The sequence below is a fragment of the Rana temporaria genome, chromosome 4, assembly GCF_905171775.1.
Source record: "Rana temporaria chromosome 4, aRanTem1.1, whole genome shotgun sequence".
Classification (NCBI taxonomy): domain Eukaryota; kingdom Metazoa; phylum Chordata; class Amphibia; order Anura; family Ranidae; genus Rana; species Rana temporaria.
Genome location: NC_053492.1, coordinates 109,688,795 through 109,706,039, shown reverse-complemented (window position 1 = coordinate 109,706,039; position 17,245 = coordinate 109,688,795). Strand labels below are relative to the sequence as shown.

At 41.4% G+C, this 17,245-nt stretch overlaps 1 protein-coding gene across 2 annotated transcripts in view; it reads left to right on the top strand.

Annotated features, from left to right (window-relative positions):
• The window catches only part of CEP63 (centrosomal protein 63), a 56,392-nt gene that overhangs the window by 31,748 nt on the left and 7,399 nt on the right, over positions 1–17,245 (top strand). For both annotated transcript variants that reach the window (XM_040348740.1, XM_040348741.1), the window contains exons 6-11: positions 2,547–2,660; positions 3,320–3,532; positions 4,526–4,668; positions 7,410–7,662; positions 10,889–11,086; positions 14,645–14,731. In XM_040348740.1, coding sequence (XP_040204674.1) covers positions 2,547–2,660; positions 3,320–3,532; positions 4,526–4,668; positions 7,410–7,662; positions 10,889–11,086; positions 14,645–14,731 — 1,008 coding nt within the window. The remainder of the gene's footprint in view (positions 1–2,546; positions 2,661–3,319; positions 3,533–4,525; positions 4,669–7,409; positions 7,663–10,888; positions 11,087–14,644; positions 14,732–17,245) is intronic.

Below are 17,245 nucleotides of genomic sequence, written 5' to 3'. Positions count from 1 at the left end.
TCCAGGACTCTTTGTTTTTCTTCTGAATAGCGTTCTTAAAGACATTGGGGTCGTTTACCTTCTGCAGAATAAATTTAGGGCCAGCCACGCTCCTTCCTGATGGTATGGCATGATTAAGTATCTTCCTGTATTTCTCAACATTGAGGACACCATTGATTGGACATTGTTGTGCTGAAAAAAAAGCAGACGTAAAACTTCAGCGCGACTTGCAAATAACTTCTGTATCATAGAAGTCAATGCAAGTTGCCTGAAGTTTCCTGTGACTTGTCTCTGGGCAGCCTGCCAAGTGTGAGAAAAGAATACAATGTTTCTACTTATCAATGAACTGAACTCTGTGTGTAGAAGTTCTCAGTTTAATTTAATTTAATTTAAAGACTAAATCTTTTCTGACACTTGTTGCTTACAAGTAAAAATCCTGTATTTTCTGCTAGAAAATCACTTAGAACCCCCAAACATTATATATATATTTTTTTTTAGCAGAGACCCTAGGGAAAAAAACCGCAGTTGTTGCAATATTTTATGTCACACGGTATTTGCGCAGCGGTCTTTCAAACAACATTTTTTGGGAAAAAATACACTTTAATGAATTTAAAAAAAAGACGAAACGGTAAAGTTAGCCCGTTTTTTTTTTTTTTTTTTGTCCAAAAGTTTTAATTACCTGTTTTTGTGCCTGCTTCCTGATTCGCTTACCGAAGATAGCTGGGGAGAGATCGGCTTCGGGTGCCAACATCGCAGGCGCCCAGGACAGGTAAGTGTCCATATATTAAAACAACAGCTACAGTATTTGTAGCTGCTGACTTTTAATATATATTGTTTCAGCGGAACTCCGCTGCTTTCACACTGGAGCGGGCAGGCGTTGATGGTAAAACGCTGCTAGTTTTAGCAGCGCTTTACTATCATTTTATCAATTGACATCATATATCAAACAACATTTTTGGGGAAAAAATACACTTTAATGAATTAAAAAAAAAGACGAAATGGTAAAGTTAGCCCTTTTTTTTTTTTTGTCCAAAAGTTTTAATTACCTTATTTTGTGCCTGCTTCCTGATTCGCTTACCGAAGATAGCGGGGGCAGTACCCGAGAGCCGAGGGAGAGATCGGCTTCGGGTGCCAACATCGCAGGCGCCCAGGACAGGTAAGTGTCTATATATTAAAACTCAACAGCTACAGTATTTGTAGCTGCTGACTTTTAATATATATTTTTTTCGGCGGAACTCCGCTGCTTTCACACTGGAGCGGGCAGGCGTTGATGGTAAAACGCTGCTAGTTTTAGCGGCGCTTTACTATGATTTTAGCGGCGCTATTCGGCTGCTAGCGGGGTGCTTATAACCCAGCTAGCGGCCGATTAAGAGGTTAAATGCGCCCGTGTAGCACCGCTGCAGAAGCGCTTGGCAGGGGGGCCGATTTGCATGCACTTTACAGGTGCTATGCTTAGCCCAAAAGTGCCTTAAAAACACCCCAACTGCTAGAATTTATGAGATGAAGGGGAAAAAAAATGAAAAAATCGGCCTAACATATCTGCCCAAAAAAATTGACATCATAGCCATCGGCCGCCGCAATTTCTAAATATCGGCATCGGCCAGAGAAAACCCCATATCGGTCGACCTCTAGTGCCATTACCACAGAACAGTCTGAAACCAGTGGGACTTAGGTACTACCATCTACTGTCCATAGAAGTCTGACCAGAAGTTGTCTCCATGGAAGAATTGCAGCCAAAAAGACATACCTCTGATGTGGAAAAACGGCTAAACGACTCAACTATACACGAAAACATAGGAAATGGGTTGCAGAAAAATGGCAGCAGGTGCCCTGGACTGATGAGTCAAAATGTGAAATATTTGACTGTAGCAGGAGGCAGTTTGTTGACTGAAGAGCTAGGGAGCGGTACAATAATGAGCGTAGCCAACAGTGAAGCATGGTGGGGTGGGGGTTCCTTGCAAGTTTTGGGCTGCATTTATGCAAATGGGGTTGGAGATTTGGTCAGGATCAATGGTGTCCTCAATGCTGAGAAATACAGGCAGATAGTTATCCATAATGCTATACCATCAGGGAGGTGTGCGTTTGGCCCCAAATAAGAACTTTCGCCAGTGTAAAGAAGAACAAAGAGTCCTGGAAGTGATGGTTTGACTCCCATAGAGCCCTGATCTGAACATCGAGTCTGTCTGGGATTATATGAAGGGATGGAAGGATTTTCTCCAAGATGTTTGGAACAACCTACCTACCGAGTTCCTTCAAAACCTGTGTGCAAGTGTACCTAGAAGAATTGATGCTGGTTTGTTGGAAAGAGTGGTCACACCAAATATTGATTTGATTTGGATTTCTCTTCTGTTCATTTACTTTCCATTTTGTTAATTGATAAAACAAACTATTAACACTATTTCTGAAAGCATTCTTAATTTACAGCATTTTTTCACACCTGCCTAAAAAGTTTGCACAGTACTTAAAATTATTTTTTGCAAAATTGTGATAGTTTAGTGAGATTGTGCTTTTTTCTCTTTCTATATCTCTAATTGTTGTTTGCGTTGGATTATTTGTCATTTCTCTAGGAATTCCGCCAGAGGTCTCTGGACTGGGAGAAGCAGCGTCTCCTGTATCAGCAACAGTTGACAGGATTGGAAGCTCAGCGCAGGACACTTGCAGAACAGGCTGAAATATACCAGGTACACACAGGGACACAGTTGTGTTTTGATGTCCATATTTAAGTGTACAGCTTCTGATAGTTTTTTTTTGTTTCTCATAAGTCAGTACACAGCTATTATGATGGGCAGAATACATGACAGACAATCAGGTTTCAGTTTTCTGTAGCTAGGTTAGAGACAATTTCTGATTGCTCTGGACTAGAGCTATTTGTATATTATTGTTATTGCTAGCATTGCCTTATTATTTAATTTGTAATCATCATAATTGTTCTCTAAGCTGAATTTGTTTAGCATCATTGTAGTTTATCTTAAAGCGCTTCAGCCAGATCTTTGTATTGAATGGGTGGGCTAGAACCTCTGTTAGGTTTTTATTGTAGTCTCTCTCCCCCCAACACACACATTTACTAAAGGCAAATAGACTGCATTGCAACCATATTTTCACTAATAAGCTGTTTACCTATTTATTTTGTCATGACATTTTATTTTGCTTGTTTGCACACCTAACCACTTTACCCAGCACAATTATCGCAGGTCCACTGAAAATAAGGAATGCCACACCCACTCCTTTTTTTAAAGTGTTTTTTTTTTTGCCTGTGATTTGCACTGCCAAATTTCAGGTTTGTTTGTTTTGTTTTTTTGTATGTTTTTTACTGATAATTACATTTTTTATGATTTTACAGCAGCAATCCCAAAGCCGTAAGCAGATGCTGGAGCAAACAAGCTTGGCTGGTCGATCAGAAATGCAGCTTCTCGGTGGTCAGCTGGAACGTGCTAATGATACTCTCTGTGCCAAAGAAGGGGAAGTAGAGAGTCTGAAGCTGCAGCTAGAGTCCTTAACTTCTGGGCAGGAGAGAACAGAGCGTGAGCTTGAGCAGGCTCGGCACACCATTAGGGTAAGGCCCCTGTGGCTGGTCTTTGCTGTGATAATATTGTACTGTACTGAGGATGTTCCTCCCACAGATTTCTGGGGGGCTGTGTCCATTTTATATTTTTATGGCTTATTTCCTATTATCTACTGCAGGTGTTCATATAGGGCCAAAAATGTACACAGTGCATAACATATTGTACATTTGCATCATTGCCTGCCCATAAGGAGCTCAAAATACAGTCCTTATCTAACATGCATACGTACACATACTAGGGCTAATTTAGACCGGAGCCAATTATCCTAACAGCATTTTTTATATAGCGCCAACAGTTTTTCAGTGCTTTACAACATTGGTGAAAACAGTACAGTTACAATGCAATTCAATACAGGAGGAATCAGAGGGCACTGCTCTTTAGAGCTTACAATCTAAAAGAGAGGGTCAACCAATACAAAAAGTAAGAACTGTGGGGGAAGAGCTGATGGAGAAAATTACAATTATAGTTGTTGGGTGGATGCAGGATAAGCTTTTAGGGATTGCCTAAAAGTGGATAGAATAGAAGATAGTCGGACAGATTGGGGTAGGGCATTCCAAAGGATGGGAAGAGCAAGGGAGAAGTCCTGGAGGCGAGCATGGAAGGAGATGACCTGGGATCTAGGGAGCTGGAGGTCTTGGGAGGATCAAAGAGAACAATTTGGTTGATATTTTGGGACTAGGTTAGTGATGTAGCTGGGGACCAAGTTGTGGATGGCTTTGTAAGTTGTTAGTATTTTAAATCAAATTTGAGTGAGTGGCAGCCAATGGAGGGATTGGCAGAGAGGGTTGCAGACGCTGAGCGGTTTCTAAGGTGGATGAGCCTGGCAGCAGCATTCATCATGGACTGAACAGGGGATAGCCCATGCAAAGGTAAGCCAATGAGGAGGGAGTTGAAGTACTCGATTATTTCTACTTGTGTTTAAATGTGTTTAAAAAACAGAAGGTGTTATTATCTATAAACCCTCCTGCTCTTTCTCCATACAGGTTCTCCAGGAGGAGAAAGCTGAGCTGAGGGCGACCATACAATCTCAGACTGACTTCTTGCAGGGGTCTAAAGCACAGAAGGAAGATCTTCACAGAGAGGTGTGCCGGGTGAATGAGACGCTGAGAGAAAGGGAGAGCAGCATTCGGTGAGTTGATCTTACCTGAGAATAGAGACCTTAAATCACTGCTGCCACTGACCTGGTTCCATTATAATGGATTTATGGGACATACGTGGTTGTAAGGTAATAGTTTTGATATAACTGTTTTGGAATGTGGTAATAAATCATAAGAAATGTGGTTGGAAAATGCTGTCCTATTGGTCCTATCTCAGTTGGTATAGCAGATGTATTCTTTGTGCAATCTACTGAGGCTTAAGGCCCGTACACACAATCAAACTTTTTGACAACAAGCCTCCGTGGGACCTGTTTTTGCAGACAATTCAACCATGTGTATGCTCCATCAGACAAACTTTTCCCCTTTTTAATTGGACAAATGTTAGCTGTGAGAACAGACAAACTTACCGGCAACAAATGTCCTACGCCGGTTAATCCAATCATGTGTACACAAGTCCATCAGACTAAAGTCCAAAGTACAAACACGCATTCTCAGAACCAATGCTAAAGATCATTAGGGCTGCAACTAACGATTATTTTCATAATCGATTAGTTGGCCGATTATTGTTTCGATTAATCGGATAATAGCCTTAAAAAAATAAAATATAAAATTTTTACATTTTTTTGGGCCAATTTGTTGTTGGGCAGATTACAAATTGCAAATTGCCGCAAAAACACATTACATGCTTTTCTGCAGCTTCTCCATTGAAGTATATTGAACTAAAAAAAAATAGCACGGTTTTGTGTTAAAAAGTCCCCGCCCCTTTCCAAATACGCTGCAGCTGAAAAAAAAATCATGGATGTGAACGTGTCCCATAGGAAAACATGTAAATGAACTGTAGTGTGTTTCTTCAAAAAGCACCAGAAAACAGAGGTGTGAACCCAGGCCTGAGATGTTTAGTAACATAATGGGGTTAAAAAAACAAAAATAAGTACAAAAAGAGCAAATAATCGCTACTGTAAGGGGTTCATTTTTTTACTGTGGGACAGTAAAATTAATATTTACAGTAGCGATTTGCTTTTGTGTACTATAAAGGGCTAATTTTAGTTGTTTAAACCCCATTATGTTACTGGCCGATTAATCGATTATGAAAATTGTAATCGATTAGTTGTCGATTAATCGATTAGTTGTTTCGGCCCTAAAGATCATACAACAATAGCAGAAGTTGCCCAAAGGGTGGTGGTAAAGAGCAGAAAAACCACGTAGTGCGTCTATTACGTCACTACGTTCGTGTTTGTTGGCTGCCTACCGTGTGTAGGCATACCAAGTTCGTGGACAACACCCTTCAGAGCAAAATCCACGGAAAAGTCAGTTGGAAGTCCGATCGTGTGTATGAGGCTTTAGTTTTGCCAAATAAATTGGTCAGCACTTCCCATGTTTTGTTAATGTGAACATGGATTCATCTTACCGTCTACCATTGCCCAGACCCATAAAACAGACTGCGACCGAGGTTCCCAAAAGCTTCAGCCTTTTGTTAGGCATTTTTAGATTAAGAAGTTTCTTATTTTATAACTGGCTCATACGCAGTGTGAAATATCTCTGAATTTGGTGAAATTCGACCCATGAGTTGGCCATGTCAGTCTCCCTGACTCAACAATAGTCAATTTAAAAGAGAAGTTCAGGTTTCCAAATTTTTTTTTTATAAAAAAATGATACTCGCCTAGGTGGATGCAGCATTGGATTGATCCCCAGTGCTCTGCTTCCTCTGCACTCAGGACTGAGTGATCAAGCACAGCTGGTCACTCAGTTCTCCCTTTCGCTCTGAGCAGGTGTGGCCAACCAGTGGCCCGCGGAGACCTCTGATGTGGCCCGCGACCTCCTGCTCTGGAATGGCGGGTTGACAAGCAAAGAACGCAGATTGCCGACCCGCCATACCACAGCATCAGTGTTGTGATAGGAAGCTGGTGGTAGAGAAAGAAAGCGGCTGCGGAGTAGAGCCCCATAAGCCGATGATTCCTCTACAGCGCCGGCTTTTGCCACAGGCGGAGTCTATAGCAAAGTTCAGTTAACTTGCAGGATAGACATAGCTGCACTCGTGGTATGGGTAAACCGCAACACATCAGTATGAAAGCAGTCTTGGGACCTTTTCACACGATCAGCCCGACCAAATGGGACCCTCCATTCACCTCTACAGAGTGACAGATGTCTGTTTACGCCTGCATACCTCCAATCCGAAAAACATTTGTCCCCTTCCATCTGGACGGATCGGAGGGCCTATAGAGTAGCCGTGACTTGTCATCTGTCCGATCCGCTCATTGTGGCCCGCGACTGGTTACCAAGTTTCTTAAGTGGCCCCCGCTCTTCAAAAGGTTGGGCACCCCTGATGTAGGGTATCTTCCTTATGGGTCTAAGGCCACCTTACCTTGTAAAGTGAGCCAACAGGTTTACTTTAAGTCAAATCGGCTGATGGAATATGTATAAGGAATTTAAAAGTTTTGTGATCGTTCATGACTTTCTAATCATACTGGTTTATTTGACCATTATGATTCATCAAACAAAACTATGTGTGGGAGATGCCTCTAAATTAGTTCACTCATTTATATATTCTCTTTCTGGTGTGGGGGGGGGGGGGGGGGGGGGGTCTGTCTACTGTTTTACTGGCTGCTAGAACAACTGATTTTTCAGTATATAATTGATTAGTATTCTGAGCACATAATACGAAGAGATACGCTGCATACTAATTCATATCCTCTTTATTGTACAATGTGAATATGTTGTATATCTTTAATAGGCAGGTGAAATGCATTCATGGTTTTATAATTAATGATTCCAGATCATTAGAAGAAAGATTAAGAGGAACCCGGCTCTCTGATGGGTGTACAGAGGTGGATGTTCTGCGCGCTCAGCTGTCCGTTAGCCATTTAAATGAGCAGAGGTTACAAGATGAAGTGACCCGGCTAGAAAGTCAGATTGGGTCAGTGACAGTCCAATGCCAGCAGCTTGCTAAAGAGATTAAGAAGAAGGCTGAATCAGGGCAGCTGTTAGAAGAAGAGCACACAAAATGCTGGACAGAAATTAAGAAGGTCAGTGAGAGTTCTCTGTACTTTTTATATTATTTGATTTGGCTTGAAATGATCTTGATATGTGCTGTGTACCAGGGCCTTTGCTGTCATATGTATTCTTTACTGCCATTTTATATGTGTTGTAATCCTACCAAGACAGGGGAATTGCAAACTGCCTTCTATCAGTTCTCAACTAAAGACTAGAGCAAAGGTAAGGCATTAAAGGGTTACAGAGACAACCCAATGGCTCTGGCTCATTGGTGGAGTGAAACTGTTATTGGTCCTTCCAGTGTAGGTTTTAGTGTTTAGGACAATGTAGGGGAAAACAACATGTTTCCTTTAAAATATTATATATATAAAGAGGGGTGTACTGCGCTAATTCGATAAATAGTAAACCGGCAACTAATATGTTCTACAACACTAATAATAATGGTCAAAAGAAGAGCTTCAATGTTGTAAACCGAAATGTGACACTAGTGATAATGACGTGCTAGATAAATATCAATTAAAATTATGAAACACCGACTGTTAAAAAAAAAAATTATATCTGTGAGACCTCAATAGTATAACAAGAAGGGGTTAAATCCTAAATTGGGTAGAAACCTGTAAATTATTAAGTGAATAAATAGCAGTCCGTGTGAACAAACAAAAAAAAAACCCTTGGGAATACCATTAACAACGCGTCAAAGGTAAAAAATGTAAATATAATAAAAATTACTAATGCAGAGTGTCCATATAAACGTTAATATCCCCAGTGTTCAACGAATCCAATGGTCCAGGAAAAGGTTATTGCAGGATAGTGCCTCCACCAAACAATAACACTGCCGCTTACCAGATGGTTGCGATCTCTAATTATAGGAGATCCATATGCGCTAGAGGGAAGTGGTCGTTGGGTCTAGTGACGAAACGCTGGGAGGAACGACGTTCTGACGTCACCGCGTTGTGCGCCAGACCCGGAAGACACGGGCTGCAGAATCGAAGAGCCGGCCGGCTCGATTGCATTTTATATGCCTTATCTCACTTCTTCGATGTAAGTGTGCATTTTTACGTTACTTATTACATTTTTAAGCTAGTCCCTTCCTTTTTTTTATGTGGTGCATCCTGGATTGCTACGTTGTTTGAGACATCTTCTATGCAATATTGAACCACAATGAGGGATTTATGCTACCAATAGAGACCCCAGGCTGGGATATCAACCATATGTGCATATTGATCTCGTATAATTAGAGATCGCATCCATCTGGTAAGCGGCAGTGTTATTGTTTGGTGGAGGCACTATCCTGTAAGCACCTTTTCCTGGACTGTTGGATTAGTTGAACACTGGGGATATTTACGTTTATATGGACACTCTGCATTAGTAATTTTTATTATATTCACATTTTTTACCTTTGGCGCATTGTTAATGGTATTGCCAAGGTTTTTTGGGGGTTTGTTCACACGGACTGCTATTTATTCACTTGATAATTTACAGGTTTCTACCTAATTTAGGATTTAACCCCTTCTTGTTATCCTATTGGGGTCTCACAGACCTATTTACAGATATAATTTTTTTTTTTCACGAGAGAGAGAGAGAGTGATTTAAAACAGCTGTTTTACCTGCTAAAGGATATATATGGCTGTCCATTTCCTAACTCTTTACAAAACTGCCACGCAGCCTTGTCTAACAGGACTGGAGGCCTGATTTTTTTTTTCTGTTAAAGTTAAAATGCCCATTAACCCTTACCTACAATAAACTTCCCTTATTTGGTCTGATAAGTTCAGAAATTACCTGTTGATTTCGCCAGAAATCCCGAACGAGGGGAAGCTCTGCTGACTTATATCATCCAATCATGTCAAAGCAAAAAAGCTTTTTTTTTTTTTTTCTTGCACATGGATAATCTTTCAAAGTGAACCTTGATTTAATTTCCTAAGCCCTGGACCAAATACCCTTGCAGAGTGCAACTTCAGTCTTTTTGCCTTTAGTAAATTAACCACATTGGGGGTTATTTACTAAAGGCAAATCTACTTTGCACTACAAGTTCAATTGGAAGTGCAGTCTCTGTAGATCCGAGGGGGACATGCAAGGAAAATAAAAAAACAGCATTTTAGCTTGCACATGATTGGATGATAAAATCAGTAGAGCGTCCCCTCATTTTAGATCCACCCCTCAGATCTACAGCCACTGCACTTCCAAGTGCAATTTCAAGTGTACTTTGCACTTGTAGTGCAAAGTGGATGTGTTATAAGCTCAAACAGTACAGTAGGTACACACTTTATTTTTGTTACATGAATGTTTACATTTCTACACTTTTCAGCATGTTTTAAAGGGATAAATCATTGAGAAATGTAAAGTGCTATATTCCCCCATGAACCTTACAGTCTAAAGTCCCTACCTTAAAAGCATTCAAACACACACCCATATTTGCATACCTCCCAACTTTTTGAGATGGGAACAAGGGGCACCTATTTGCAAAAGTATGTATAATAAGTGTGCTTTTTAACCACAATTATTCCTTTATATTGGCTTTTGACCACTAAGTAAATAAAGTTATTGTCCTATCCCCCAGCTTGTGACTGGACAGTAAAATTTGGAACCACCAGACTGATGAGCTCCATCTCCTTTTTCTATCACCCTGCACTGCAGCTCAGTTATATGGCTGCTTGTGCCGCTTCTCCTGTCCCCAGTCTGTGCCGTGCTGTACAGGGGATTGCAAAAGACTGAACCTGATGACATATTAAATTCAGGAACCTAACCTGCTAGAATTTAAAAACGACATTTACAAATGTGCTGATGAATATAGAACTTGATTATTTTGTGCATTAATATCTGCATGGAAATTAGCTTTTAATGACAGGTCCTTCAGCAACTTGTATTTACCTTCTCTTTACTCCTCTGCTACTTCATTTGGACATCAGAAGTGAAGAAATAGACCAGGTACTTCCAGGTATGGGGAGCATGTGACTCGCCTCTTGCTTCCATATGGCAGTGCTGTGCTTGATGATTGACTGCTAAGACACCCAGTTCTGTCACGTGGGATTTGGACAGGAAAGACCTATTTCAAGCATTTCAGTTTAGCATTTATTTGAAGTTGATGCCTACCTTAATACAAAATGCCAACTGTTACTCTATTACATTATACTGTGTATGCCCTGTAATGTAATTCACACTATATAACTAACTTGCCGTACATTTGCTTGTAGTAATTATTTCTTCTCAAACCTAAAAGAAAAATTAATAAATGGAAGTCTCCAATGTATCTTCTAATAGTTAAAGAGCCAGCTCTCCCAGGCTGAACTGTCATACAGCAGTGTTCTTGATGGGATGAAGAAGGAGATCTCTCAGCTGACACAAGAACTACACCAGAGGGACATGGGCATTGCCTCCTCCAGCATTACAGCCAAAGAATGGGAAAGGAGAGTGCAAGGTGAAAGAGTCAGAGCTGAAAGAGAAGCATCACAGCACAAGGTACTACACAAGTAGTTGTAGAAATATGATAGCTAGTCATATTTGTGAATACGTTTCACTTCCTATATTTTAGTATTTGTAGATCATTTGGTTTTCAGTAAAAGTATTCTTTGCTTATGCTTTTTGTCTTTGTGGTCGTTCTGTGAATTTTGTGAACGTTACCTGATCGTACAGTACAACACACAGATTTCTTTAAAACATTTTCACTTAGTTATATGTAGTTACCTTCAGTTGACTGGACACTAGCAAAAGAAAGGCTGCAGGATCATCTCCCACCCCCCTAGCCACACTGTTTTTGACTCAGAGAAGCCTAGTTTCTTACATGGTCTGCCTGGTGCAGAACCCAGTCTCTAAGGACCCCTGCAGGGATATGCCCACCGTAGAAAGGGCAAAGCCAGTAAGACATTAACTCCCTCCTATACCTACTGCTGACATGGTGTGTAAACAGGGTTGAATCCCTTTTAAACAAAGAATCCCATTTGGAGATGAGAATTTCACACTTCTGGTGGCGCGGTTTTACAATCCAGGATGGCCTGGCTTAATTGTGTCATTTGGATGTCCTTCCGGAATGTGCACCTGCTGTGGCACTGTTGTACCTGGTCTCCTCCTTACTTGTGATGCTGTACTGCACCTGCACAGCAGAAATCACGTGCTGGACATGTGTACCTTTTTATGGGGGTTGTCTAAGGTTGCGTGCCCTGCTGCATCCTTTGCATTCAGGAAGCCAACTGAGCAACATCTCCTGGTTGTAGGTCCTGAGGGCACATTAATAGCAGTTTACTGTTACTGTTCCAGGCATTCTTCCCCATGCATCACTGCTGAGAAGGTCATCAATACCTCACAGTGCACATTTTAACCACTTGCCTACTGTGCACATACACCCCCTTCCTGCCCAGACAAGATTTTAGCTTCCGGAACTGCGTCGCTTTAACTGACAATTGCGCGGTCGTGCGACGTGGCTCCCAAACAAAATTTACGTCCTTTATTTCCCCACAAATAGAGCTTTCTTTTGGTGGTATTTGATCACCTGTGCTGTTTTTATTTTTTAGGCTATAAACAAAAATAGCGTCAATTTTGACAAAAAACACAATATTTTTTGCTTTAATAAATATCCCATTTTTTAAAAAAATATATATTTTTTTTTTCTCAGTTTAGGCCGATACGTATTCTTCTACATATTTTTGGTAAAAAAAAAAAATCGCAATAACCTGGTTTGCGCAAAACTTATATTGCCTACAAAATAGGGGACATAATGATTTATTTTTTATTTTATTTTTTACTAGGAATGGCGGCAATCTGCGTTTTTTTCGGGACTACGACATTATAGAGGACACATCGGACACTTTTGACATATTTTTGGGACCATTCACATTTGTACAGTGAACAGTGCTATAAATATGCATTGATTACTGTATAAATGTGACTGGCAGGGAAGGGGTTAACCACTAGGGGGCGGGCAAGGGGCTAAATGTGTATCCTGGGTGTGTTCTAACTGTAGGGGGAGGGGGTTGACTGGGGGAGGTGACCGATCTGTGTCCCTATGTACAAGGGACACAGATCGGTCTCCTCTCTCCTGACAGGACGTGGAGCTCTGTGTTTACACACAGAGCTCCACATCCCTGCTCAGTTACTGGGCAATCGCGGGTGCCCGGAGGCCATCGCGGCCGCCGGGCACGTGCACTGTGTTCCCAGTGACGTGATGGGCACGCGCCCTAGAGGCTTTAAATGACAGGTCATATGACGTCCTGTCGGAACAATAGAGCATTCCGCCCGCCGTCATTTGACGGCAGGCGGGTGTTAAGTGGTTAATCACACACATGCTGGACCATATGCAGAAAGATAAGGGATCAGATGAGCTCAATAGCTCAGGCTCCGCCTTTATCTCTGTTGGGGTTTAAAGAGGAAATAAACTTCCATCTTTAAGTTTAAATATCTCCTAAACATGCACTGTTTAGGAGATATTTACATTACATGCAGCCGGTGAAATCACTGGCGCATGCGCTCTGAAGGCTTTGGGAGGGCCCTCCTGCTGCTCAGACTCCCCCCCCCCCCCCTCTGTTTAGTGCCTACACCTAACTGATGGCAGGGCCCCCCTCCCTGCAGCTGCTGGCCGGCTCTTCCTCCTCCCCTTCTGCCGGCTGGTCCTATTGATGTCAATTGGGAGACAGCAGCTGCATGGATATGCACAGGTGTTTTCCATGCATTGCTGTGCAGGCAGTCCCATCTATATCAGTTGGGATGCAGCGGCTGCATGGACCCGGCCACTGCTCCCTACTTGACATCCATGTGGGTACATGTCCCTGGACTCACACTGTCTGCATTTGGGGCTATACACCTGCATTGATGTCAGATCTGTCCTTGCATTTGCTGTGTCCCAACTGACATGAATAGGACTGTCTGCACAGGGATGCACAGAACACCTGTGTATCTCTATGCAGGTAAAAAGTTGCAGGAATTTTGTAAGTTATGTTGTGGTTTTGTGTACAAATAAGGATTATAGTGTGCTTTTAGTTGGGGGGGGGTCTTTTTCAAACTCTGAAAGCTATAAGTGAAAAGCCTCCAGATCTTTAGAGCGATTTGTTTTTTTACATTTTTGCGTACATGTGATTTTCACCATTTCACAAAATTGTAAATTTTAAATTGACAAATTTTGATAAATTGATTTATTAACTCAATACAGGTTAAGCTTTTTATACTAAGTAGGAATTTTGTAAAATGTGCTGTGTTTGTATTTGCTAATAATGAATTTTATTGTATATTTAGCAAATATATTGCTTTAATAAATATTTTCGCAAGTATCGCAGGACTTTCAGGATCTGTAGCACCTTCTTTTTATTCTATTGATCATGTGCTTTCAGAAAATATATGGTTTAGGTGGTCTTTTACAAACTGGAAGCTGTAAGGGAAAAATAAAATAACATTGTACCAGATTTGTTAGTACATGTGGTCTTTTCAGCATCAGGCATCTGTTTCTGAGATTGCAAGGTGGTCACCTGAACTTCTGTTAACATGTTTATTACGGTAAGTTAGGACAAAGTCTGCAACAAAACTTTTTTTTTAGCAGAGTGGGGGGAAGGTTTGAAGGTTGTAACGTCTGTGCAAGTTTTTAGGCTAGCCATCTATGTTACATTTTCTCTTATTCAGCCCCATGCGTTGAATGAGAAAAATCATGTGTTTTCCCAACCAATGCTTTACAGCATGAATAAGTAATCTCCCCTGCTGGCTATTGCATTTTGACAGTCGCTACTCCTGTGGCTGTCTGAATCCCCAGTGACTGCATATGATTTTCCATACATCCTCTTTGATTTTCAGATCAAAATTTGTTGAGCCTGGTAGTGCCAACAGAGCCATCCACAGCTTGAATTTTGGCTGATTTAGTAGAAATCTGAGAAAATTTGAACCTTGTATGGCCTTAATTTCTGTTTGTGTCTTTCTGTCCTAGTGACACATTACTTTTATTTCCACTTATTATATTTGCTGCCTTCCATATTTTGTGCAAACATTTCACTTAATTGACACCATTTTTGAATTCCAAGTTAATCTTGTTCTGATGTCTAGGTTTCCCTGGCAGCTTTGGAAAACGTAAGAAAGGAGAACCAGAAACTAAAAGAAATGCTTGAAAATCAAGAGCCAGATGTCCTGCTGGTAAGGTCAAGTGATGTTCTGAATTATAGTTGGCATAGATTGGCTCAATGGGCAAAGCTGTAAAGCAGAGTGGCAGCTGGTGTAAAATTCACCCATGTTTTTATATATAGCCACATGCCAGGACCTGCTGCTTACCTTTATTTCTGACTTGTTCTGGTGCACAACGTGTACAGAAAAGGATAATTTCCCTTTTACTGTGAAGAAATGGGAACAACCATTGAATGGTCACACTTCCCAAATATGAGCAATTCTTACATTTTAAATTTGCAAGTTTTTACATAGTAGATCTCTGTGTGGATTAAAGAGTGTATATATAGCTATTTGTTTTTGTTTTGGATAGAGGTGGGAAGGAATAGAACTCCCTGTCAAGGTTTTATTGCTGGGTGTGTCCATGTTGGGGAGAATCATCCTGTCCGTTTGTTCTGGTGAAAGTGATTGGAAATCACAAATTTTACAGCTATCACCAAAACAAGAGGTAAGGGGACATTTCCTAATGGTGTGACTTGTTTAAGGGACAACTGTCTAAAAGGGGATTTCCAATTATTTTGTAGAGATTTCCTCTCGCTTCCTGTTGTGTTTTCGGGACAGGAGGTGGAGGGACTACCAGCAATTAATAAATTGACAGAGATTTCAACCCTTCCTTACTTTTATCCAAAATGGAAAATATCGTTTTAACTATACATACAATTCACGCTTCACTTGTGGAAAAATAAAGTGTAAGTGTGTTTGCAAACATTGTGATGTTTATAGCTGGTCCTTGCATTCTGTGCTTCCCAAATTGATGGGTTTGATTCAGCAAAGTACCAATGAAAATACACTTTAACTGAATTTTTTTTGATGTCACAATGTAGAGTATAAGATTTCCTATCATCTTTGCCCAGTCTTGCCACACAGAGTTAATCCAGCTCTGAGCAATCCTCTTTTATTGTTCAGTGAAAATTAACAGACTTCCAGATAAAAACCTGTCTAAATAAAAAGTCCTTTCCTCTCTCCTTGCTTTGAGTGACAGGTTATTTACATATCTAGCTTGGACATGTTTATCATATGTTAATCCTAATATGAGGTGATCCACAGTTCATTGTATATTAACAGGATGTGTTATGTGGGGGAGGGGTGGATTTCTCACTTTTTATACTGTGGATCACCTCATATTATGATAAACATAAAAAGTGAGAAATCCACTAGTGAGAAATATTTGAATAATCTTTTCAGCTTCATTGCCGGTTCCCTACTGTGCATGTCCGAAGCATGCAGTGCTTTCTAATTGGCCCGGCGACGGAGGAAGGAGGAGGGGGGCCGAACTTCCGAAGGACAATGTCGGGGCGCAGTTTCCCGGAAGTGGGGAAGTGTACTTGTCAAAAACAGGTACCCATCCCCCCCCCCTCGCCCCTGAAAGGTGCCAAATGTGGCACCAGAGGGGGGAAGCGCATAAGCAAAATTTCCACTTTTGGGTGGAACTCTGCTTTAAAGGAAAGGTCCAGCCCCCCCCCCCCCCCACAGTAAAAATAAAAGTCAGCAGCTACAAATTCTCATCACCTCCCATCGCTGTTCTATGCCCCCCTTGTTCTATCTGCCCCTTTGCATCTGTTCTTTCCTATGCACCCCTCTACCATCACTGATTCATTACTCCCTGCAACCTCCGTCCCCTGTGGATACCCTACAGCCACCGGCTACCTGCCATACTTTACATACACCCTTAGTGAACAAAGTTTTTTAATTAACATTTGAACAACTATTGTGGGGCTTAACTACTAGCCGACCGCGCACCGTCATTCTACGGCGGCAGGTCGGCTCTCCTGGGCGAGAGCACGTAGTATAACGTCTGCTCTTTGAGCCGCCACTAGGGGCGCGTGCGCGCCGCCGGAGGCGCGCTCGCCCACGACTCCCGTGCGTGTGCCCGGCGGGCTCGATCGACGCCGGGCACCCGCGATTGCTCGTTACAGAGCGGGGACCGAGAGCTGTGTGTGTAAACACACAGCTCCCGGTCCTGTCAGGGGGGGGAATGCTGATCTTCTGTTCATACAATGTATGAACAGAAGATCGGTCATTTCCCCTAGTGAGTCCACCCCCCCCCCACAGTAAGAACACACCCAGGGAACATACTTAACCCCTTCCCCGTCCCCTAGTGTTAACCCCTTCACTCCCAGTGGCATTTTTATAGTAATCCAATGCATTTTTATAGCACTGATCGGTATAAAAATGCCAATGGTCCCAAAAATGTGTCAAAAGTGTCCGAAGTGTCCGCCATAATGTCGCAGTACCGAAAAAAATCGCTGATCGCCGCCATTACTAGTAAAAAAAATATATTAATTAAAATGCCATAAAAATACCCCCTATTTTGTAAACGCTATAACTTTTGCGCAAACCAATCAATAAACGCTTATTGTGATTTTTTTTTACGAAAAATATGTAGAAGAAAACGTATCGTCCTAAACTGAGGAAAAAAAACGTTTTTTTATATATTTTTGGGGGATATTTATTATGGCAAAAAGTAAAAAATATTCATTTTTTTCA